This window comes from Kryptolebias marmoratus, linkage group LG14 (genome assembly GCF_001649575.2).
Source record: "Kryptolebias marmoratus isolate JLee-2015 linkage group LG14, ASM164957v2, whole genome shotgun sequence".
NCBI classification, from domain to species: Eukaryota; Metazoa; Chordata; class Actinopteri; order Cyprinodontiformes; family Rivulidae; genus Kryptolebias; species Kryptolebias marmoratus.
Window position 1 is genome coordinate 19,853,882 of NC_051443.1, and position 24,724 is coordinate 19,878,605.

The 24,724-nt window shown below is 37.4% G+C and overlaps 1 protein-coding gene across 1 annotated transcript in view; it reads left to right on the forward strand.

Moving 5' to 3' along the window:
* trabd2a (TraB domain containing 2A) overlaps window positions 1-24,724 on the forward strand; it is a 46,861-nt gene that overhangs the window by 2,452 nt on the left and 19,685 nt on the right. Inside the window, exons 3-4 of the mRNA XM_017410497.3 lie at window positions 20,573-20,719; window positions 21,109-21,283. Of these exons, the coding sequence (XP_017265986.1) occupies window positions 20,573-20,719; window positions 21,109-21,283 (322 nt within the window). The remainder of the gene's footprint in view (window positions 1-20,572; window positions 20,720-21,108; window positions 21,284-24,724) is intronic.

Here is a 24,724-nt window from a genome sequence, read left to right on the forward strand (position 1 = left end):
ATAGCCAACCACCTATATAGTGCTTTCAAGACACAATCACTGAAAAAAAATATTATTTTTAAACATAACCGTGACATATAATTTACCCATGCTAAAGTACACTCAAGCAGCGATCTGTGTTGTTACAGTTCCCTTCAACGTGACGCATCTTAGCCTATATGTTCAAGTGGCATCTAATGGTGTGCTGCGGTGGTCCCATTGTGTTTTTGGCCCAATTTAACACACCACACATAAAAATTGTCTTTTTTTTCCTTTTTTAGCTGTTTCAAACAATTAAAACTTTGCCTAACCACATCTAAAGTAAACTGAGGACCAGCTGATAAGCATGGAAAACACTTCTTTGTTTACATTTCTGTCTATGTTGTCTTCAAGTTAAACTTCATTTATCTTTATTTGCATTATTTCTAAATATAAATAGCATACATACAAAGACAACCACTTCCTGTGATTGAGGGTCATGGGTAGCTGTAGATTATGCCTCTAAGCTGGCAGGTTGACTTGATCTTATTGCTTTGTTTTAATGCAAGGTTCTTGTGCACTTGAAGGCACAACAAAGGGCCTAATGTCACCACTGTTTTTTTATCTTAGTTTGACGTGAAAGAGTTTTTTTAGAAACAACAAAATTACTGCATTTTTTGTCACATATGATTCTGTTTTTAAGTTTACCCTAATCCAGATACAGTAAGTTCCAGTCAAAAGTTTGGACATGCCTATGTACTGATTTTTTTGGTTATGTGCAGCCATTCTTTTGACCAGTACATCTTTATTATTTAGAGCGATGCCTTAGAGAAGTCCACTGTCCTCTTTAACATTGAATAATAAACATGGGTTGCACGCCAAGGGTTGTAATCAGGTTCAGTGGAAACACAAAAAGTATATGATGAAGGATTTCACATACCATTTGGGTATGATTTTCACTTTAATGATATCACACCAACATATCAGCCCCCGGGCCTTCATCATTACATTTTTCTTCTTCATCATTACCCATAATCTCATACTGACATTTTCTCGTATTTGATTTCACATTATTGTCAATCATTAGCTGTTAGCTATTCCAAATATTTCTTACAGTGTCTAAAAGCGTGACAGCATTATGCAAAAGTTTTAAACCGCTCCTATTTTTGTTGTCTTTCTTCAAAAGAGGCTAACTTTTTTCATACTTTTTGTAGTACTTTAATGTGGTCTTGATCAAAAATTCTTCCGGCTCTTGAAGATCTTTGTAAGTTTTTGTTTGGACCTTTGCTGCTTTTTGGTTATTTAATGTCCAGCTTGTACCTGATTATGATAGCATTTTGTGCAGTGTGTTGTTTAAATCCAAAGAAATCAGATTTTTTTTCCCCTGAAAACCTGAATAAAGATTGTTTAAGGCCACTTAGAAAAATTACAAGAAAGGTTGTTTTCTTGGAAGCAAAATCTAAAGAAATGAGACATGTTTTAATATTGGAATCATGCGCATTAGTGTCAGACTGTTGTTTAGTATGATACAAACAGGAGTAAAAAATGATTGATGTGTTTGTAATCACTGCCATAGATGAATGCAACCAGGTGTTGTTCCATAATTATTTCAGTCTGAATCTTTCATATCAAAGGCAGACGAGTTTGTGCTGCATGATGCTGCTTGTGGGTTCAACTTTCAGTGCTTAAATTTGTTTTGATTAACACAAAGTAAAATCTGTTCTGAAAAAAAAGAGGTCTCACATCTTTAAAATGTTTGCATAACAAACTCCAAATTCTGTTTGTATGTATTTTAGTGCAGCAAAGGCCCCTTTTCCCTCCTCATTTTCCACAACTTTGTAAAGTGGAGAAAAGTCCGGTGTTAATAATCAGCTGTATAAACATTCAGCCTCGTGTTTTCCAGCATGTTTTCTTCTTAAAGAAAAATCGATCCTAATAACTCAAAAATCACCTGAAAAAAGAAAGCCTTGTTCCACAGATGAACACAGTGAAGTTCTCTTGTCCACCCGTCTGTCTCTCTCTGCCCCTTGCTGACCTTTTCTGCATGATGGAGATGTTCAAGAGCAGCAGTCACAGTGAAACCATGTTATTAGCTCCTCTTAGTCAGGAGTTAAAGGAATTATCCCTAACCAATAATAATAACTTTACACCCAGAGGCTGAAAGTGGTGTTATTTTTTTGAAAGGACTTTCTGTTGGACTTGCAGCAAACCACATACAAACACGTTTACCATCACAGGTCATGTTTTTAACACATTCTGGCACTTGTTTGCACAGATAATTGACTGGACCTAAATTTTCAACTCGCAATGTTTTGGTTTCATTAAATTCATCTTTTAATTGAGAATTATTGGCTACCATGGCCCTGTTTGCATTAACGTGAACATTTTTGCAAAATGAACATGTTCTGCAGCATTTGCACCTCTCTTCCAGCCATTTTTTGTCAGAAATACTGAACATTTTTAAGTTTAAATTTTTTAAATGAATTGATCGAGGCTTGAAACAGAGACCTTTGAGAATCAGAGATGTTGCAGCTTTTTTTTTCAGTATTGCTTTGTGCGCTCAAAACCACAACTGCAATGGAGCCGTATTTACAATCTTTTTCTACATCTTGCTGTCTTTGTCTTGATTTTGTTACCATTGAACTTTGATTGTGTGCTGAAAACATTACAGATTGATGAGGAGTTGTAAAAGACGAGATAAAATAAGCTTCAATTGTTTTGGAAGAATCTTTAGCCTCGCTCAAAATGTTCTCCTTTTGCATTTCGATCTGTTGGTAACATCAGCGGTATTGCCACATAATAGAAAATCATCTGGATAAAGCCATTTTTCAAACAATTAAAAAGAAATATCCATTTAAAATATGTATTCAGATTAGTGACGTTGATGCCCCCTTACCTATTTTCTTTCAAAATAGAGCTTATTACTATATTTTTATTTGTGTCATGAAGAGTTTTTATGTTTTTGATAAACATTTTGTTTTTTTAAGCAACTTTAAGAGATGGTTTGGGTGTGCAGTTTTCAGAAACAACATATTTCACCAAGAAATATGGTGCAAATGTCTTTAATAAAAAAACATACTAACATGAACCCCTATTAACAAACTTTTTCTTGTGACAGAAATAGAAAGGTTTGGGTCATTCATATGCTGCTCAAATTTATCGTCCCTATTAGCCTGGTTCACACTGCAGTTTTTGGCCACCATAAACAGCTGAAATCTTGATAATAACCTGTACAATGCACGGTTTAATAAATGCTGGACTGTATGGACTTTTTGCCACAGGAACATTTAATATGTCACAAAGATCTGACAGGGATATCAGTCCAACAGTAAAAGGAAATTAAGTGCTGACATCGACACTCTAAATATTATAGTTGGACGCTAAATAAAGAGGGAGGAAGATGAGGAACAAGATACAGCTGTAGACGGCTCATGGCTGGGAAAAAAAAGACGTTGATTACAAGACCAGTCACACAGCACAACTTTCCCAGAAAATTTCTGACCTTCTTGATATTTGCCGTCGGTTGTTTTTGATCGTGAGAGTGCTGAATCAGCTGCCTGTCAGCCTGTGACACTGAACGACCACAGATTCAAGCTCACAGTCAAAGATTTTCTAACACTGTTTTTCACAACAAAAGATTTTGTCTAAGAAAGATGGAAATTGCACAGTGTGAGCCCAGCGCTGTGATAACTTGTTGTTTTAATCATCTCAATGGAATGATAATATCCTAAATAGTTTATAAGAACATTTCGGTGACTCTTATTTTGACTTTGCCTGATTTTTAAAATTTATTAATTTTGTGGCTGAAATATGGTTATTTGTTGTTGTTAGAAAGACTTTAGTTGGCTTTGTGAGTAAATTTACAAAGAAGACAGTACATTTTAATTGGTCCACAAAGCCCCTAAAGGCTCAACAATATGTTCCACTGTACCATAAACCATCCTCATCTTGACTCTGTGCCAAAACAGCACACATCTTGGACCTCCATAATTTTTACACTCAGTTTCAATCTTATCACCAGCAGCTCAGCAGACGCCTTCAGCCCGCCGTATTCATATTCCCGTAAACCTCTTCCTCATAGTTTTGCCCTGAAGTTTATAAAGGCCCTTTCCATTTGAAGCCTTTTAGCTCAACTCAACTGTAAGACATCCAGACAGAGAGCGACGAGTGAGGGACACGCTTGGTGAAACAATGCTGCTGCCTCAGTCTCCATTCTTGACTGAGAAAGATGTTTAATCAAGCTGGAAATAGGGAGGCGCATTTCTGCTCCGCGATAGTCTGAAAATGTTTTCACTGGCCATTTTTATCCGACATAAAACAGCTCTTACAGCAAAATGAAAATATTTGATGTACTGAAGCAGTGAAAAGCTCCCGCCTCATACATGTTAAGGGCAAACTCAGAACGGTATCTTGCCTGTTTGCATACCTCCAAGAGCTTAGATGATGATGTATAGTTTCAGAAAATTTCAAACCACACACATTTTCTCTCTTTTCTTTTTTAGAAAAATATCAACGCTAACCTTTCACACAGTTGGTTGGATGATCGCACCATTAAGCTAGGCTGGGTCTTTGGTTCTGATTTCCATGTTGGAAAGTTTCTCTTGTGGAGTTGAAGTAAAAATCCTGCTCTAAAAAAGTGAGAGACAAGACAGTGCTGTGGTCCTGCTTTGTTTTATATTTATATTACACAGTTAAAATGACTTTAACATTTGGGGAGAGAGGAAAAAAAGTGTTTGAATGTCAAAACAGCATTTTAAAGTCAACAGCATTTAAATTATTCTTTGACAGTTCAAATCATCCACGCATTCAATTATTTCTGAATATTTTTTAACACATTTTGACTGGCACCATCCACAGAAAAACCTTTAAGGAATGAAAAAATGCCACAAAATGATGATAGTTTCATTTTTGTCTGTATTCAGGTATAACATGCTAAAAAATGGTCACCTTACAAGTGATGTGTTCAGTTTCAAGTTTTCTTGTCAATACAAATTAAGCCCCTTTAGCTCATTATTATTGAATCCCAGAGATTTTTACTTTCCTTTGTCAGTTCTCTAATCTGGCTAAGCATGACTGCTCTTATTCTTGCGCGGCGCCTCTCGTCTTTTGAAGAGCGGGCTCAGCCTTGCCCATTACACTAAGTGAACTTTTCGAGGGCAACAATAGCTGCATGGAGGTTGGCTTTCTCCGTCCCTGTTGTTGGAAACCCACGGGACATTCCACACCTCAGTGGCGCAGACCGGCTAATGAAAGTGTTGTTTCTTTCCTCCCGTCACTGGGAGTAATGGTGCATGGAAATGTGATGAATGCAGGTCTCAGTGTACGTCTGTGAGAGCAGAGAAGGAATGTTTGAAGTCCATTTAGTGATCATGATCGGGAGAACAAGGAGTGTCTGAGATACAGACTGAGATCAGTAGAAGAGCCATTAGGAGAGGAAGGCCCAACTCCATCTCCATTAAAGGTATCATGACGTTACTGCTGTTTGACAACCTTGAAATCCCAGTTGTGGTATTTCCATTTGATTTGAACTGACAGGCTACATGGCTCTGGATCATGGCTCTGGATCTGCAGGGTTACACAATGCAGTGTCAGATAAAATCCAAACAAAACCCACATTTATAACATTAGCAAAATGCAAAGTCTTTGAATAATGCAGGCTTCACTTTTTATAAAATAGTTTAGTTTTTTGTTATTCTTTTGTTGTTTTAGCCTCTTTAGAATGTATCCTTCTTTACCCTAAATTATTAGGGCTCTATTTACTAATCTAGACTAAACTTTGCCTAATTTGTAATTTTCTTTTCAGATGTGATGGGTTGACTTAGTTCAGTGACTTTTAGACACGATCTTGGTTCACAATCCCACATAAAAACACACATTTTAATTTTGTATACCTTAAACAAACAAACAAAATAACTTGCATATTTTATTAAATAATTGTTCTATAATATGTTGAATTGTTTTGTATTTATCACACAGATGGGTTAAAGTCTATACCTCATTTAAATGAAAAAAACAAAACAAACAACTGTTAAAACCAGTCTTAAATAAGGACTTTAGAATTAGGATGTGTGTGTCTGTAAGTGTGTGTGTGTAAGGAAAAAGACATATGTTAGCACAATAACAATGTTACTCAGTAATTAAAGGACAACAAATCTGATTAGGTTTCATTTATCCTGCTGGAAAGATCCATGACCATCTGGTTTGTTGATTCAGTGAGCTTGCAGTGAGGAAGTGTGTACAGTATTGTCACACAGCCAAATATATGACAAGGACAGCTATAAATCTTAACCTGCATTTCAATTTATTAACCTAATTAAGCTATTTTTCAAATGGGAGTTTGCACAGCCAAATTTTTGTCTCGGCTTAAAGGAAATCAATTTATTTCTCAAACAACTTATGAATCATTTGGATGTTTTTAAACATCTAATGCCAAGAAAATTTCAGCGTGTGTGATATTACCAGGAAATATGTAATTTCTTTATATCAGGAAAACATCTGGTTTTCTGGTATAAGGAAATGGATTAAGTGCAATAATTTATTATAAAGTACTAAATTATTAACACACCAGTGTCCTGCTTACATGTGGAGGAGCGACATATTTGTTCTCACTCATACTTTAGGAAAGGATTTGTAATCCAACACATTTACTTGTGTTTTTGTCTCTAGATTGTTCCTAAATTTGTTTGTAATTTGTTATTTTGCCTCACTCTGCTTTGATCAGAAGGGAGTAAACTTTCCATGTGTAATTACAGCTCGGAGCATATTTGTCTGGTGTGTATCTGTTCATATAATTGCTGTTTATTATTGCTTATGTGTGTGGATGAATGTTTCCATGTGCATGTGTACTTCTCTGCTTGTTTCCAAGAGTTCATGTTTGGGTATGAATGAGGGTTACTTTGGTGTGTGTTCAAGTGCATACGCACTTCCATGATTGAATTTCCAACATATCCACATAACTTCCTTTCTCTAGTCTCATGTCACACTGAAGTGCTTGATTTCCTCTCCACTGTTGACCAAACAGTCTCAAACTAGATGTCTGGCATTTCCTTAGACATTATCTGTCCATCTACATAGATACACAACACCGGAGCTCCTTTCACATTTAACTCTCCTCCTTTTCCCAAAAGCTGAAAAAAAAACCAGAACAATTTTTTTTTTTTTTCTGGGCTGAGGGTAAATAATCATTCACTGATTAAATGACTGAACATTGCCTTCTTCAGAATACCTTGTAAAAAAAATCAATATCTCAGATATTCTAAAGTGGTGCTCTGTGGAATGGTTATGAACAACTAATATCTTACCTGTTGTAGATAGCTCTTTGAACAACCTCAGCTTGGAGCCTAATTCTTACCATAGGATCACCTAACCGGAGTTAGTGAATTGCTGCCTTCGCCTATCTCTAAACTTTCACAGCAATTCATGCAAATAATATTTTATAAACTTTTCCACTACTGTTAATTTCTCATTATAGCCATTTACATAGAATTTTTATGGTTATTTTAAAGCACAAATAGCAGCTCTTCCAGCAGGAATATCATTTTTTCCCAAATGAGTAAAGACCTATCTACAAAAAGTAAGATAATAACTGTTAATAACTTTTACACAGAACCTTTAAAAGATTTGAATTCTCTTTTTATTGGTTAAAATGGTACAGCTGGGACAATACAACCTGAAAATTCAAAAATCCTCAAGTTTTAGGTGTGGATGATTATATTTGCTTATATGCTTAGCATTTCTTTGTTAGCTGAGTTTAATGTAGACATTTTCACAAAACAGTTTTGCGAAATGACTATGAAGCCGTAAGCGTCTAAGACCTGGTTTGAAGAGTTTTGTGAAAGTGCCTTAAGTTCCTAAACAGTTGTGTTTTTAGCTTGTGTTTAATATGGTACATTTATTTGACCACAAAACCCTCTTCTTTGCTGCTCCTATCAAGACGGACCAAATTAGATTTTTTTCATTATTGTTTAGGTTCAACAGTTTGCACGGCTTTGTAACTCAGGTATATTAAATTTAAAGCAGAATTGGATACCATTGGAAGGTGCCATCTGTGTGCCAAGAAAAAGAGCTTAGATCTGTCAGAGTACACACGCAGTGATACTCTCCCTCGGACTAGAGTTTGACTTGTGGAGATTGCCCCAGGCTTTTCCTGGTTGTGTAACACAAGCTCCTGCAGCTCAAAAAGGGATTGAATGGCTTGTCTCTCTGACATGAAAATGTGTGCAAGCGCATAGTAGCAACATTGTGCACATACAAGTGTTTCATGCTTCAAATTACACGCCAAGTATGGAAAGTTTAGAAAACACAAAAATGCTATGAAAAATACAAGATATGTATGTTGGTGTAGCTAGCTATTTAAGGGGTTAGGTCCTTTTGGCTCAGTGCTAAGGTCAAGGTCTCCTCAGGGTTTAAGGGGTTAGGACCTTTTGGCTCAGGGCTAGGGTCAGGGTCTCCTTGGGGTTTAAACTTGACACATTGTCTGTCAATTTCTTATTGTTAGAAAAATGAATGAATCCTTTTATTTTCAAAAGAAACAATATGTGATTACAGGCTTTTCCCAGGGAGTGATATAAAATTTTGGATTTATGGCTCAGATAAATACTCACAGGAGATTTATATAATTTTTTTTCTTGTTTTAGAACAAAACATTGTGATTGTGTCACATGGCATCACAACCATTTTTGCTTCAAGATTAGTGAATATTTTCTTGGAATAATCCTCATATTTAACATGCCTAGTGCTTTGTAACATTACACTTTCAGTGTATTAGAAACAAATACATCAGTGTGATATTTTAGTTGGCCAATAATTCAGTTGTAACATTGAAAATTAATGGAGTTTATTCAAATTTGTTTATGGCTGATCTGATTTTTTTTTCAATGATGAATGTTTAGTAACTAAAAGGAGACAAGTAAAAATAACCCTGGCTGTAATTACAGATTTAGCAGATATCTTTGCCATTGCTTATTTTAGAAAACATTTTCCATCCACTGATCCAGCAACTGATTTTAAAACTTGCTGAAGATAAACAGCTTGTGGAAAAACACAGAAAATGCATTCTTCCATCTTGCGGCATATTACCACTTACTTTAGGTAAGAAAAGCTCAGCATTCACCACGTACTTAACACTTACTTACAAGCCTCCGCCCATAATTAAAGCTAATGTAAGGTGTTTATATGTATGAGCTGTAAACATAATGCTAATTTCAATTTGTTTGGTGCCCTTCAAACTTTTCTTTTGTGCTTTAAATTAAGATGTTTGCAGGCCCAGTGACATTGTCTCTACCAAGCTAAAATCAATCGGCATTAAATAAGAATGGGGCTGGTAAAAATAAAGAAAGGCAATACATGCTCAATTTAAAGCAAATAAAAATCTATTTCACACAATAGTTTGTTTTCCCCACAGGTTAGAACTCCAGTAAAGTATTTTCATGAGAGTTTTGGTTTGTCAAGTTTATGTTTCTTTTTTATTCAAATGGGTAAGTGACATTGGGGTTGTCCATTGGACACCATGGTGGCGCAGTAATTATCACTGTTGCCCCATAGCAAGAAGGTCCCAGGCTTGCCTCTAGACTTTTCGCATTCTCACAGTGCTTGCATGGATTTTCTCACACAAACCAAAAACATGTATGTAAGGTTAACTGGTAAAGCTACATTGTCCCTAGGTGTGAGTAATAATGTAAATGGTTGTCTCTTGCTTGCCTCTATGTGTGGCTCTATGATGTCCAGGGTGTACACCACCTCCCGCACAATGACCGCTGGAGACAGTCACCAGCTCCCCTATGCACAGTCAAATGCATAGAAAAGCAGGTAAAGAATTATAAATAGATGGGTGAATAGGTAGATAGTTGTCCATCCATTCATTTCCATTATATTAAGATGGGAACATTGCTTTCAAATAAATCTTAATCTCCAAAGTCTTACATTACATTTTATATATTGTGCCTGATATGCTAATGCATTTGTGAATGGGTGAGAGTCGTGGCAGGTCTGTATTAAATCCAGCCTCTCAGATGCTTTGAGAAATTATTCAAACCTGGCTAGAATTCAGCTGAGCAACAAATGCCAAACATGTCCACAAGCTCCAGCAGAGTTAACAGTGCCTGTTTCTTTGAGAGTTGAAAAGTTTTGTGAAACAGCCATTTTTTTTTTAGTTACTCATAAACAAATGACAGATTCTTAGTTTTCAGTTTGGTGTGATAAACCCTTGTCCATTGGTCAGTTTCAAATGTTTTCATTTCAGATCTTCTTTTTGGCTTTTAATGACTTGAATCTACTGAGGAATATTCCTACAGGTATTGAAACACTTGTTTAGCGGAAGAATAGCTAAAATAGATAATATTCTGTAGAAAAAGGCTATAAAAGTCTTTAAATAAAATTGTGTTATTAAACCCATAAAACAGTGAGCTATAGCAGAACCAAACAGTTTCTCTGCCAACATGACCATAAATCTGCTTGTGTCTCTCTGGTTCCAGTCCACATTTTTGTGGCTTTAGAGGAATTTCACAGGTGAGCACCACATAGGAAGGTTTGTGAGACTTTGCAGATGTTTTGAGCTGACTCACAGTCAGACAGGCACATGTCTTGTTGCTCTTTTATATGTTTTCACACATAAAGAGTCCTATTAATGCTCTCCTTTTACCCTACTAGCCATTTTACACATCTTGCAAAGTGGCTTTCTGACATTCAGGTCATTGCTCACCTGTAAAGCAGAATTCACACAATGTTTCAGACCGCCTCAGTCTCGTTCCTTTTTTTTTGCATGGGATGACATGCCTAAAATGAATTGTTGGTCAGCTACTTGACTTCTTTATTTTTCTAGCAACAGAGCAGGTGCCAGCCATTGAAATACAGAGACCAATAACTATGTGAACATTCCCAAAATGTCAGATATACTGTATCTATTACCAGGTGTTACCATAAAAAGTAGACCAGATGCAGTTGAGATGCTCTTTTGCTTTAGTTTTGACCACACAAAAACAAAATACTTTAGGTATATTTCATATGGTATTTCCTTTGCTTATGTACTAAACTGTAATCAACCAATAATATTTATAAGTAGTTCTATTTTCCACAGTTAGCTCTAAAATATAAGATGCATTCTTGTCTCAACCATGTAGGGTATAGTTCAGACAGCTGAGTGTTTTTCATATTTTCTTGATTTTTTTATGTCTGTGGTGAGGCTGTGGGTCATGGCAGATGTCTGTACAATAACCACCAAGGACCTCTCTGATTTCCCATCTTTTCACCTTTGCCTCTTTAGCACATTCCCTTTTTTTCTGCTTGTGACCACCACTTCCTCTTTCCTCTCACTGTTTGTTTCTGAAACCTCTGTTTATGTTGGTCTGTCTTTTTGTCTCTTTTTTTGTCTCTTTTGCTGATCAGTCTGTCAGCACAACAACCAGATCTATTTCTCAGATGCTTTGGATACTAGCTCTTATTTTCCATTACGCAGACCATTCCAAATGAGTGTGATGAGCAGCATTTGTAAGTTAAAGGTTAACCATATGTTTTTGGTGTGTTTTTCTTTAGAACGAGAGACATGATGTAAATTGTCTGAAAGTGTTTTCATGCATATTAATATGAATGAGTATGGCTCTTTGCTGGTATCTGCGTGGCCTCTTCATTTTGCTGTGCCTGCGGCGTTTTACTTCTGTATCTGTGCCAGTGGTTTAGGGGAATTGCAGATACCCGTAAACAGCACTGTGGGTTTTTCTTTCCTGCTGCATCTTTTTGATTTCTGCAGAGTCAAAAACCGGAGAGGTATTTTTGGTGCTGCTGTGTGCTGTTTTTGTTTTCCAGTGCTTAGAATGAGTCGTCTAAACAAAATTGTAGCCATCATCTTGTACAGTGAGAGACTAGAGGGACTCTTTAAGTTTAAAGATTTTGTTTCCTACCATATCAGAAAAGAAGCACTTTATTAAATGCATACCTTCTGTCGTAACCCATTTAACTCAAACCTTTGTAATTGTTTTTAAATCAGTAATGCACATTGTGACATCAGGGTTTGGGGTTTCAAAAGCTTGTTCCTATTGCTTCAGTCTAAAAAGCAGTTTGTCAACTCTGTGATTTAAGAAACTCTGATAACATGGGCATTTAATAGTGGATTTTTTTTTTTTTACCTACAAGTTGCAGTCACGGCAGCACATTTGTTAGAGCTGTTGCCAACAAGCAGGTTCAAAACCCAATGACGACTTTTCTGTGTGGAGTTTGCGTGTTCTTCCTGTGCATGCATGGGTTTTCTCCTAGGTACTCAGGTTTCCTCCTACAGACGAAAAGCAAGCATGCTCAGTTAATTGGTAACTCTAAATCGTCACTAGGTGTGAGTGAGAGCATGAATGGCTGTCTGTCACATTTATCTCTATTTGCCCCTGTGATGGAGTAGCCACATTGTAATGTTGGAGCTGTACCATCGATACAGATGTCGACCGTACACACCCTCCCAGCTCGCTAACAGGCTGTCACATTGTCAATCACAGTGTAACGGGACAATTTAAAGCCTCATATAACTATTAGAAACTAAACATTTTGAAAAGATGCAGCAGAAAGGTAAAAACTATCTAAATCAGTAAACAAAATTCAACACTTGACATATCTTAAGAAAAGTATCTCAAGTTTTTTTAAGGTTTTATTCAGTATAATGTCCCATTTGTTTACATGGAGGAGTGGGACTTACAAATTGACAGCTTACTAGATGGCAGCTGCCTATTGTGGCTTCAACTTCTGTTTTCAAGTTCTATTTCTAGTTATATTACATGTTGATAATCACGACCTGCTTGCTCCTTTACCAGCGTTCAAGTGTAATCTGGCCTTAAGCCTGAACTAAGAGTTTGCAGCTGTTTTGAACTGGCTGTGTTTTTTGTTAAACTCTTGTTGTCCCAAATTCACCATGTTCGTCCAGCCAACGGACAGGCACTGAGATTGATGGCTGTTTTCTTTGTGGTTTGCTGTGTTTGTACGATCCACATGTAGTTTCGTAGTGGATGGATGGACTTTGCGGCTGGCTGGTTGCTGTGTCTTTTGTGCTTGTATGTGTTTGTGAGGGCAAAAGAGAGCGAGAGAGAAAGGGAAAAGTGATGGATAGAGACAGAGGCAGAGGAAATCTACTGTGGATGTCTGTGGCTACCATTTCTCAAACATTTGTCTTCAATTTAGTCGCGGTGAGCGTGTGAGGACAGGTGAATTAGCTGTCATTTTTGCCCCCCTTGTTTAAATAAATAGACAAATATGTCAGAAAATGAACAAATATTTGGTACAGATTCATCAGAATTATTAGCATTAGATGGCTAATCACTCTTTTTGGGTTACCTCTTATTAAACAGCTTTCCTGATAGCAAACATAAGAAAACAATGCCTTATTTTAATCATTTATTGGTTGGGAATTGTGTGCAGCTTGCTCAGGCAGGACAGAACCAGGAAAGAGTGGGGGGTTTCAGAAGTTGGCATTTCAATCACCACAATCCCCAATATGCACACACACACGCCCACAAACCTTGAGCCATTTGGTTTGAGCCTGATTCCCTGTGACAGCCTAAATATTTGGCTGCGTTCAGGCACCAAGGTAAATGCACCCCGCAAGAATGTTTTTACAGGGCACAAGAGTGAGATCGAGAAGGGGAGGGAGAGAGGCAGGTTTTGGACAGAGACAAAGTGAGGGAGACAGAGAACACACAGCAGGAAAGAGATGAAGAAGTGTATTTGTGCTTTCCCATAAATGCGGTTTGTGTGATGGCCACCAGTTTCACAGCTGTCAGTGTAATCTGAGGTCCTAAATGGGAAATGTTACCCCATCTTAACATCATAGAAAATGAATAAAAAACACTTAAACTTGTGAAACACTGTGAATTTTAAAGAGATATTGAAGAAAACTCAAGACTGCACGCTAACTTAAATATTAAATGTTTGCAAAACAACAACAAAAAAATTAAATTAAAACCACTGTGTCTCAAGTGAATGCTATTTCAACACACTAAACCCAAGATAAATCTCATCTGTGTCTGACTGACCTTTTGCTCTTCGCTCTTTTTCTCAAACGTAAGGCTTGCCACAAAGTTGTGTTGCCACAAGTAAAGATTTAAAAAAAAATCTGCGTCAATGAATTTTGAAAACTGAGTACATTCGCTTTATTAGGCTTAAACAACTCATTCTGAATTTATGGCCTTGTCTTTTAGGAAAAGAAAAAACATTTGATAATTTCTGTTTGTATGATTCAGCAAACAGGTTCTAGTTTACCTCACTTAATATTGCCTATCCTGAGACGTGATTAGTCGAATAAAAATTTAGCCAGTTAGTATAATTTAAAAAAAGGTTGCATATGGTTTACTCTTAGGTAAACCCTGAAGTTTTTTTCTTCACAGACAGATGGATTTGAGGCTGTGACCTGCTGTTCAGTCACGACAAGCATATTTGAACATGCCATGGTCAACATGAAAGTTTCTTGATTTTTTGGGATATATTAAATCAAATAATTGCATCAAATATTACAAAAAAATCCATGAATATAATCAGAAGTAGCAAGACTTCTGCAGTACTATTGTGAAGCTTGAAATACTGTAGTTTAGAATGTGTAAATATTTCCGTTCCAGTGACAGTTCACTTTCTGAGGCGCATTTTGAAAAGAAAGAGAGTTTGTGTGTTCTCATAGGCTTCAGCTGTCTGACTGTGGGAGAGAGTTGTGCCCGTTAACATTCATAGATTGAACTGTCAACGATCAAAAGGAAAAGGATATATCAATTATGTTTGGGGGTGGATTTTCCTTTCAAAAAGTGGGGAAAAACAACTTTAGGTCATCATTATATTCAAAGCCATGGGCCTGGGGAGTTTTCCCTATGCGGCTTGGCTTTTTTTCTCTTTCTTACTTTCTCTTTTTTCCCTCCTGTGGAGGAAATAATGGCCCCATATTTCCTTTCTTTTGCACTGTAATGGAAAATATTAATAAAGCTATCTTCAAAGGTCCACTCTGAGCTCCGCGGAGGCTGCTGTAATCCATGATGATGAAACATTCAAGCACACATATACATGAACAGATGTACACATGCACATACAAACACATGTAGAAAGAACCTAATCTTGTACAGGTGTATACACACTTACATGCGCATAAACACACACGCCGCTAGGAGGTCATTAGTGACCTGAGGAATGCAGAGGTCAAATCTTAAAAGACCTGGCTGATAGAGGGGATATATAAGATCAAAGGAGAAAAGGAAAGAGGGAGGGAGAGATGGATGGGAGGAGAGGCAGGGAATATATGGGATCAAAAGCGAGAGGGAGGGAGGAATGATGGAAGGATGAGTTTGTGAATGAAAGTGGAGGTGTAGTGGAGAGGAAGGAAAGTAAAAGAAAATGTGCTGGAAGACAAGAGTATATAAGAGAGAAGGGAGGACACGGAAGAAAAAAAGAAGTCGAGGGCAAGGGTGGAAAGATGGAGTGCAGGAACAATGCAGATAACTCAGTTTGACAGGTGTGTGTATCTGGGTTCAAATTGTAGGTTTTCAGACTAAAAGTGAAAGCTTGTGTAGCGATGAGAGATTTATGAATGTTCTGTGTGTGTGTGTGTGTGTTGGAGAGAGTCAACAAATGCTTGCTGAATAAGGCAGGGTGCATATTTGAAGCCACAGCACCCACAAGCTACTGAAGGCATCTCTTTCAAAATGTAAAACAAACAAACAAACAAAAAGACTATGAAATTTACTATAGGACAAATTTTCTCACTACATTTCTTTGTAAAGCTTCATGAAAACACGTTAAAGCGAAATAAAACTTGTTACCCTGCTCAAGCAACAGTAAGGGAATATAGGAAAATTGATTTATTGTAGACCTTCACTATTTATGAGTCTTAAATCTGCATTTTTTTTGCTGTATTCAATTAGGAATTCTTAAAACAATCAATAAATTGAAGGGAATGTTTTTTTGTTTTTTTTGACCCACACAGGAACATGTTTTCTTTTTTTTATTGTTTCAGCCTTGTGTCCACACAGGAGCAAATTTTACCAGCCCCCAAAAGGTATTCTTTGGAAACAAGCTTGAGAGTAAAAAAATCTTGAAACATCGCTATTGTGTTTTTGTTCAGACAGCTAAAACGCAACATTTTTAAAACAATGGCGTCATATCCCCACCTAATCTAACCTATGACCTGAGGGCATTCTCTCTTTCTACCTGTGTTTACATTTTGCACCCGGAGAACAAGCTTTATGCACATGCTCCATGCCTTGTTTCCTGTTTTTTGGTACATTTTTGTGGCAGCATTACAGCACCACATACATCTTTGGCATAGTTACTAAGGGTATTAGTTGTTTTTTGTTGTTTTCATGTAGAAGAAGACATCTGTAGAAACAGTGCCGTGTTTACAAGGAAAATTTTTGTTTTGAAAAAACTTTCCGTGTGGACAAGGCCTAAAAACTAGTAAAGAACAGTGCTTATCTTTTTTATTTATTCAATAGTTTGAAAACACTGACTCACATAGGTAATTTATTCAGCACCACCACTGCCTTTTCTTTTAAGAAGGCCATCTTTTACGTGATTGAACAATGTTTTCTCAATAAACCCTCAAATCAGCTGGAAATAAAAGTTGACATATTCTAACTGATTTAATGCTGGTCTTTACTTTGACAGTACTTGAGTCCTATGTTATAAAACGACTTATTGAGCCTGTGTGAGAACAGAACACAGTGCTTACAGTGGGCCACCGGGCGTGCTCATTCCGTCTCTTGCGTAAATGACATGAAATCAGAAAAATAAAAACATTAGAAAGTGAAGAAGTCATTTAGGATGAGGACACGCGAAATTGTTTACCTGGAGAGACGTTCGAACAAGCCGGGACAAGTAAACTGCTCTGGAAAATGAAATAAATGGATAGGTTCCTGCCATTTAAAGAAAACAGAACAATCAAATTGCTAGTCTAGTCATAAATCTGCAGTAAATAAGCACGTTTGCTTTTTCCAACACATGCTTTGTTTTTCCATTGTCTGAATAAGAAGAAGTTGCACAAGAAGTGCATTATGCATCCACTGAGATAACTACAGTTTTAACTAATGTGCTTTACTTTTCAGCAGATTTTGTACCTTCTTTGGTTTTGTCTGTGGAGGTTAATCAGCTTGCAAACTCTTCATTGCCGCTCTTTCGGTTTAACAACGAGCCACTCACACAGTATGCAACAGGTTGCAAAAATGAAGATGACCACAATCAGCCAAAACAACACTCCAATTGTTGCAAGGTCAGTTTTAGTGCACAGCTCTCTGTTCTTGTTCTGGCGAACAATTGTAAACTAGGCCCTGCATCTTTGTGGGGTTCTGGAAGAGCTGCAATCATCCTAATGGGACTTGTTTTATGGCTGACTGCTTTGACTAACATTTTACTGATACCATCAATGACACATTACTCAGAATATCCATCTTTGTCTACTGCTTTGTGTTTTTGTCTCTGCTGGTGTTTTTCTACAAGGTTTTTTTTTTTAAATAACATCAGATCTACTGTAAAGTTTTTTGTCTCTTTATTTCTTTTTGCTTCATTTGTTTGCCTTATTCTTACTTATTTCTGGTAGAAATCTCTGCTCTTCTTCTTACCCCCCAGCTGCCTCATGTGTGTATGACAGAAAGAAGAAGAGATAGAGTTGTATTACTATGATAACATCACTAAGGCAGAAGGAAACAAGAGTAGTGTTTGGAGGTCTTCATTTGTACTTGGGAGGCAGCCAAGACTCATTGAATCGGCTGCAAGCAAATGTGTGTGTGTTTGTGTGTGTGTGCACAGACTACCTTTGAAACACTTGTTTCAACACATGGTTTTCCACTCATACGTGGACACACTATCAGTCATAAGACAAAGGAAAAACACTCACACAGAAAGATTGTTGCATGCGGGCACACACATGCTCCTCTTTAGAATCTCATTAAAACCGAATTGGAAATTAAGTTAGTGAAACAATCTAAATCCAGTTCCAGCAGTTACAATTAGAAGAACCTGAAATAGCCAAAGGCTTTACCATACAAGGAGTATCTCTTTGTGTTTACATGTTGTTCACATTATAGCATACTCAGTCTGTGGCAAAACTTCTCAAACAGCCTACATTTAAAGCAGACAAAATGTGCTGCTGACTTTGGTGTTTAGTTTAAACATATAAGGATAATTTGTTATGCAATGTATTGGTTTTATTTAGGCTAAAAACTAAGAAGCATGAAAGCCTACAGATGTTCTATTGCCATGTTGTGATGGATTGCTTTTCTCCTCACTAGGCCTCATCAGGTCATCTCTATCTATTTCTAAAGTAATCTCATGTTGTCAAATTTATGAGCATGCACCCATTTAGGAGACCTTTGCAGCATAACAAGCCAACAGGTCACCCCATAAATTGCAGAATCAGACTATATCTTGTGAGTACATATGATAATATAAAATAACAGGTAATCTTTAAAGAAACCAGTTCATGCAAGCCTTCATTTGGTTTTAGTGCAAACTAGTCTTAAACCTAAACTACAAAATGTACATAAGTGACCATGTTATTATTTAAAAAAATAAATAAATACATTAAACTGGCAACTGCTGTCAGCTTGATGACAATGATTTTTTTTTTTACTTCAACAAGTCTTGTGCTATCATCATTGCCAAATTATCAACTAAACATTATGATTTTTCTTTGCAGTGACAGCTCTCAGCCTAAAGCTGATTTTCATATCTTTAATTAACGCAGTTTGTCGTTTCAGAGATAATCTACAAAGGTCGCTCTCCAGTCTTTTTTTTTTTTTCTGTAAATCCAACACTAACCCAACACACTCTCGAGTGAGAACTTTCAACTTAGCCGCTGAACACTTCAAATCGCCACATGTGGGAATCTAACTGTGATGATGTTTGCTCTAGACATGCACACCCACCCCATTCCATTTCAACAAGACGGGACATTTCAATGACAAAAGACAATTATTGACTTTCATTGGCTCCACTTGCTTTGATATCAGCTAGGGGTGTGTCTGTGTGTCTCTCTGTGTGTGCAGGAGGGGGCGGGTTAGGGGACCGCAGTGATGAAGAAGAAGAAACAGGGGGACCTGATGAAAGGAGCTGAGTGGGAAAATGCACCCACTGACCTTCGGTGCACTAACAGAAGGGGACGCTCAAAGCAAAAAGACAAAAATCAGTTTATTAGAGTTTTTTTCCGTTTTATTTGCTCTCTGCTTCTGTTCTTTATTTGCTTTTTAGTTGATTTTTTCTGTCCATTCTCTCCCTATTTCCTTTGCTAGGCCTTTCTTATTATTTAAGTACATATATATGACAGATCCTCCTCTTCACCCCCACCTCCTCGCCTTTCTCCTCCTCCCTTCATGACCATAATTTAAGGGGCTGAAAGGCATGGCGAGCTGAAAAAGGGGAGAAGAGAGCTGAGAAAAAGGGGAGACCCTGCAGATGAGGGCCTTCCTTCACGGACATGGCACAGATGTGAGGGTGTTTTTGTGAAGTGAGTCGGGGAGGGGCGGCGATAGGCTAATTTGTGTGGTATAAAGACAGGGCCCTTTTCATATGCAGAGCGCCACTTTGATGCGCGGCTCATGAAAGCTGGAGGGAGAGCAGAAGAGAGGGTGACGGAGGGGTTCTTTGTCCTGTGACAAGAAGGCATCTGCTCCACGCTGCCCTCCTCTCCTTTGCTGCACCGAGGATCCCACAATGGGACAGCCGAGAGGAAGGATTGTCATCAGAGCACCTTAGAATATAGAACTTTAAAAGAAAAAAACAGTCACTTTCCTGATTGCAATCCCGGTATGTGTATCAAAACCAAATTTATTAGATTAAAATTCTATGCAGATGACTGCATATTGTACACAGATGTACACCTAATTGTAAAAAGGTGCAGCTATTTTACAGACACCAATTACATTCTTCCACAGCTGATGAAACACAACTTCCTTTGACTGATTGCTCCCTTTGAGAAAGAAGTAAACCATGAAAACTTTCCCCTTTAATGGAACTTAAGTTAAATGTTTTGTAGAGGTAAAGTTATGCATGTGTATGTGTGTGGGGAAGACTGTTCGCTGAGGTGAGTGGTGGCACTGCCTGTTTGGAAGTTTGCCTCAGTCTCATTGTGTGTAGATTGTGCAACTTTCAGAGTTTTTTTTATGAAGTGTATTTTTACTGTGTGTGTGTTCTTTCACTGGACTGCTGATTATTGGTTTGGGCTCACCAGGGTTCAACACCAAATACTGGCTGATTTATCACTCACACAAAAGCTGAACCTGTGCAATAAAGCGGAGCGTTTTGCCAGAAAAAAATGTATGGACTAAAAGTTATGGATTTGATTCTACATTTTACTAAAAGTATCTAATACTATTATTCAAACCCCAAATCTGTTTATTAGTAATGGGCATAAGAGCAATATTACTTATTAATTACTATTTTGTTTCTCTGGAGCTACTGTAAACAACCCATTTCCCTGCTGGGATTAGTTTTGTATTCTGAATCTGATTCCTCCTTCTAGAATACATAAACAACCATAGAAAATGGAATAAGCCAATGTTGTATGGTCATAAATGAAACAAATGTCAATGTATTTTTGCAGGTATCAAACGCAAAGGAAATGTTTGGGTTTACACTAGGCGTACTAACTGATCCATCCCTGGTTGTGTCATTCCAGGTGATTTTTGCCCTGAACCAGACTTTATTACAGCAGGAGTCTTTGAGAGCAGGAAGCCTACAGGTCCCATACACGACCGAGGACCTCATCAGGCACTACAACTGTGGAGATCTGAACTCCATCATCTTCAATCATGATACCTCACAGGTCAGTTCTATCAAAAGCTTATCTTATCTTATCTTATCTTATCTTATCTTATCTTATCTTATCTTAGTCCACACATAATTACTTTCACTCTACTCAATAAGCAAAGAGTCATTTTGACCCCTTGACCTTTTGATTGTCCCACTGACACAACCCTTGACCTTTTGCTTTTACCCCTAACCTTCTGACAATCTTCACCCTCTTCTTTCTCTCACTCCCTCAACCTCTTCTGTTTGTTTTTTCTTTACACTCCCCATCAGGTTTTTGAGTCAAAGAGACAATCAGAATATATTTTGTACAATTTGTTTCTCCTGTTTGTTTAAATCTAAATTTTTTCTTCATTTTACTTTTCACTTTATGGCCTGATTGAACCTCTACCCCTGCAACTGAAGGTCCCTAATTTCAATAATGTGACACTGCCACCCAGCGAGCAGGTGACTGCCCAGGAAATAGACAGTTACTTCCGACAGGAGCTCATTTACAAGAGGAATGAGAGGATGGGCAAGAGGGTCAAGGCACTGCTAGAGGAACACCCGGACAAGAGCTTCTTCTTTGCCTTTGGTGCAGGTCAGTGCTTATGAATAACATGAAACACATGAAGAAATAAAAATGTTCTATAAATGAAACGTTTTTAAGATTTTAAATATGTAGTTCTGGTTGTATATAAATTTGATAAAGTGCAGCCACAATGAAAAGTAAGCACTGTATTTATTTAAGGATTTACAGTTCAGAACATTTTAAACGTCAACAAACAACATTTCTATCAGGAGTTAGACTGAAGTATATGACTTTGAGATAACAAACACCAAATATTTGACTGTTATAATCAGTGTTGTGTATGTCCTTGTCTAGTGACATTAATATTTTTAAAGCACCACTGTGACAAAGTTCAACAAATTTCTCATTGAGAGTAAAAGTCTGATGTAAACCAAGAGACCTCTTGAACAATACTTGTTTGATTTTATGTACAAAATTTTTGCCAAATTCTTTTTTTCCTCAAGGCCAGAATTAGGCTGTTACATACTGATATGCTTCTATTTTTGTGAGTGATTAAACACCTGCCTCTCGCCCTAGCTTTAAATCTATTTATAAAAGGTGTATGCTTTCACAATTGAAACTGAAAGCTTAGGCCGAGTTGTGCCTCCATTCCAAATTCTGCATGCATCTTGTGGAAGCATGCCCTAGCCACAGAGCACAGATCTGTTTGAGCAGACATGGCAGGGAGGAAGAAACTGTAGTAGAGCAGCCTCTTTTTGGTCATTGTTCTAGTAAATATAACCAAAATAACAGCACAGACATTGCCTTTAACTTGGGTGTGTATGGGGAGTTTGCCAGTAGTTAGAGTGCATAAAATTGTAAATTTACTTTGGTAGAGCACTACAGTGAGCAAACTCACAAAGAAAATTTACCAAATGTTTTATGCCAGATGGCCTTCTTGACGCAATCTGGTCTCAGGATTAAATAACCACAGCGCTGACCACCAAATTACCACACCACTACTTTATTTCATAAATAAACAATAACACTTTACTGGATGATTTGCAAATTTTTAACTTTTTTTTCATTGAAATGGAATTTAAGCTCATCGGTGTGGTATGTTGTAAGGCATTGCTGACAACCTTTATTTAAAGATATTTTTGTTATATGTAGTCCAATGTGATTTTCATTTTGTCTGTTTGCTTAACCGTCCACTCAACCTACATTTTATCATCGGTCCCTGTGAACAAGAGTTTATCAGGTCTCTCTGAGGTCGATGTTGTGCAACCTAAGAGTTTGTGACTGTCCAGACTGTATGATAAAACTCCAATTTGTAAGATGTCACCAAGGACAAAGAAAACTGCATAATCATAAGCAGAAGAAGATGAACAAAAAGAATGCTTCTTTTGATGAGATAGTGAGGGTATTTTTCAGTTATTCACATTTATACAATTTCACACTATAAGTACACACACATTGTGTAGATTTCTTTCAGTCTTACTCAAACCTTTTTTTCAAATACACAGTCAAGAATTCAGCACAATATTGCCATCTTTTGGACTGGAGTGTTAAACTGTAAATCCATGAGTTAAACACTTAAGTGCAGCTGACCCAAAATTTAGTAACACGAGCATAGCCACACATGCACATCTGCAAAGTCTCTAATGTTTGAGCATATGAGCACAGAAATCATGCTGAAGCCTTAATTCCTTTTAGTGATACAATGATATCATCAGGTATCGTCCTTTGAAGTTTTCTCCAGTCATTTCCAAAAAGAAAAGTAGTGAGAATTTAGTAGAAAGAGAGACCTTCACAGTCTGCTGGTTTTTGGACTGACAGGAAACAGCTGAAGAAAAGCAGGCACACACACTTACACATGCACATACACACACACACTTACCCACACACACATACATAAGTCTTAACAAGGAGTACATTTCACGGTGTGTCCCTAAGGAGGTGCCTTTACAAGGGCTTGGTCTCTAAAGGTGTGTGCTTCTGTGTGTATTTATGTGTGTGTGAGCTGGTGAGTGAAACTGATATGGCCAATCAGCCCAGAAGCACAACTCCTAGACATACGGAGGGCAGGTTAGGTTGACATGTACAAGAAATGGAATGGAGCATGTTAGGGTACACACTCACACACATGCACACACATACACATAGAGACTCCAGCCAGAAGTCATTCCCAAAACCAGCCTTTCTAAAATGTGTCCTTAATTATACCTTGAAGGGTCAGAGGACACAAACACACACATGCACACACACACACACACCCCTATATGCACATGCACACAGCCACACAATACAATGGAGCCCATTGTGTCAGCACACTCACTTCCCTGTTACCATCAGCTGTGAGACTTATCAGTGACCATCTCATGTCCCTTTGAATCAGTACAAAAAGATGTCTCAACAGATTAAAGGCTCAATTATTTTCTACTCCGCTTTTACTGAAGTGTCTCTGTGACTTGCTCCAGTAACGAGACTCTGGGAAAGAGCTGGACTTGTCACCTATAACTGCCTAAAACATATCCAGTATGAACTTCAAATCAGATTTAAAGGAATTAGAATTGAGCTGTTTGTAGTTGCAGAAGCATATTTTTCTTGAACATATTTCCATTAGCGTGCATGAGTTAGTCTGCAGATTCCTGACTGACGTTATGTGGAAAATTGCTGTGGGCTTTCATTTTTGCCTTCAGTACGCTTTATTGCCACAACAACTTAACAAAAATGTTTTTCTATGATAATTTATTTTCTGTCAGACTGCCTAGTTTGAAACAGACAAGGCTTTGCCAAAGAAAACTGAAGATATAAAAAGATTTTGGGGTGTCCTCGTAATTTGTATTATAGAAGCTGATACAAACATTTTGAATGTGCTGCAATGACTATTTATAATTTTAAATTATATATTTAAATCATTCTTAAGTTGTATATATTTGATTATGTAATGTAACAAAAATTCTAAACAGTGCAGAAAATTAGAAATTCAGCATTATTTATTGTGTTTTGATTTTAATTAGTCTTTTTTTAAAAACAAAACAAAACTGAGGGATAAATGACCAATTTATGGCAGAGCAGTTGGCCTTTAACACATTACAAGAACTGCAAAGTCACTGTGATTATGGCGTCTATATATGCACAAAGCAAAACAAAATAAAACAAGTAAAGCCGTCAGGATTTGGGGGTTATTGATATTCTTCATGTTTAAGTTTGGGTTTATTTGTGTCTCGTACTTTGTTATTTAGTTGCCTTTATGTTTAGTCTGGGTTTAGTTCTGTTTTTGTTCCTTGTCTTTGTTTCATGTCATCGTTCACTTCTCCTCAGTCAGTCTCGTTTTCCTGCTGTGCCCATCTTCACCTGATCCTAGTTGTAATCACTCACCTGTGCCCACTTCCCTTAATTACCCTCTGTTTTAAAACCTGGTCATTTCCTCCACTGCTGGTTCATTGTCGCTTCATGCGCTGTCTGGTTTTCTTGTCTTGCCCCTCGTGTTTACTCATGGGTTTTGTTATGTTTGGTTTTGCTGCC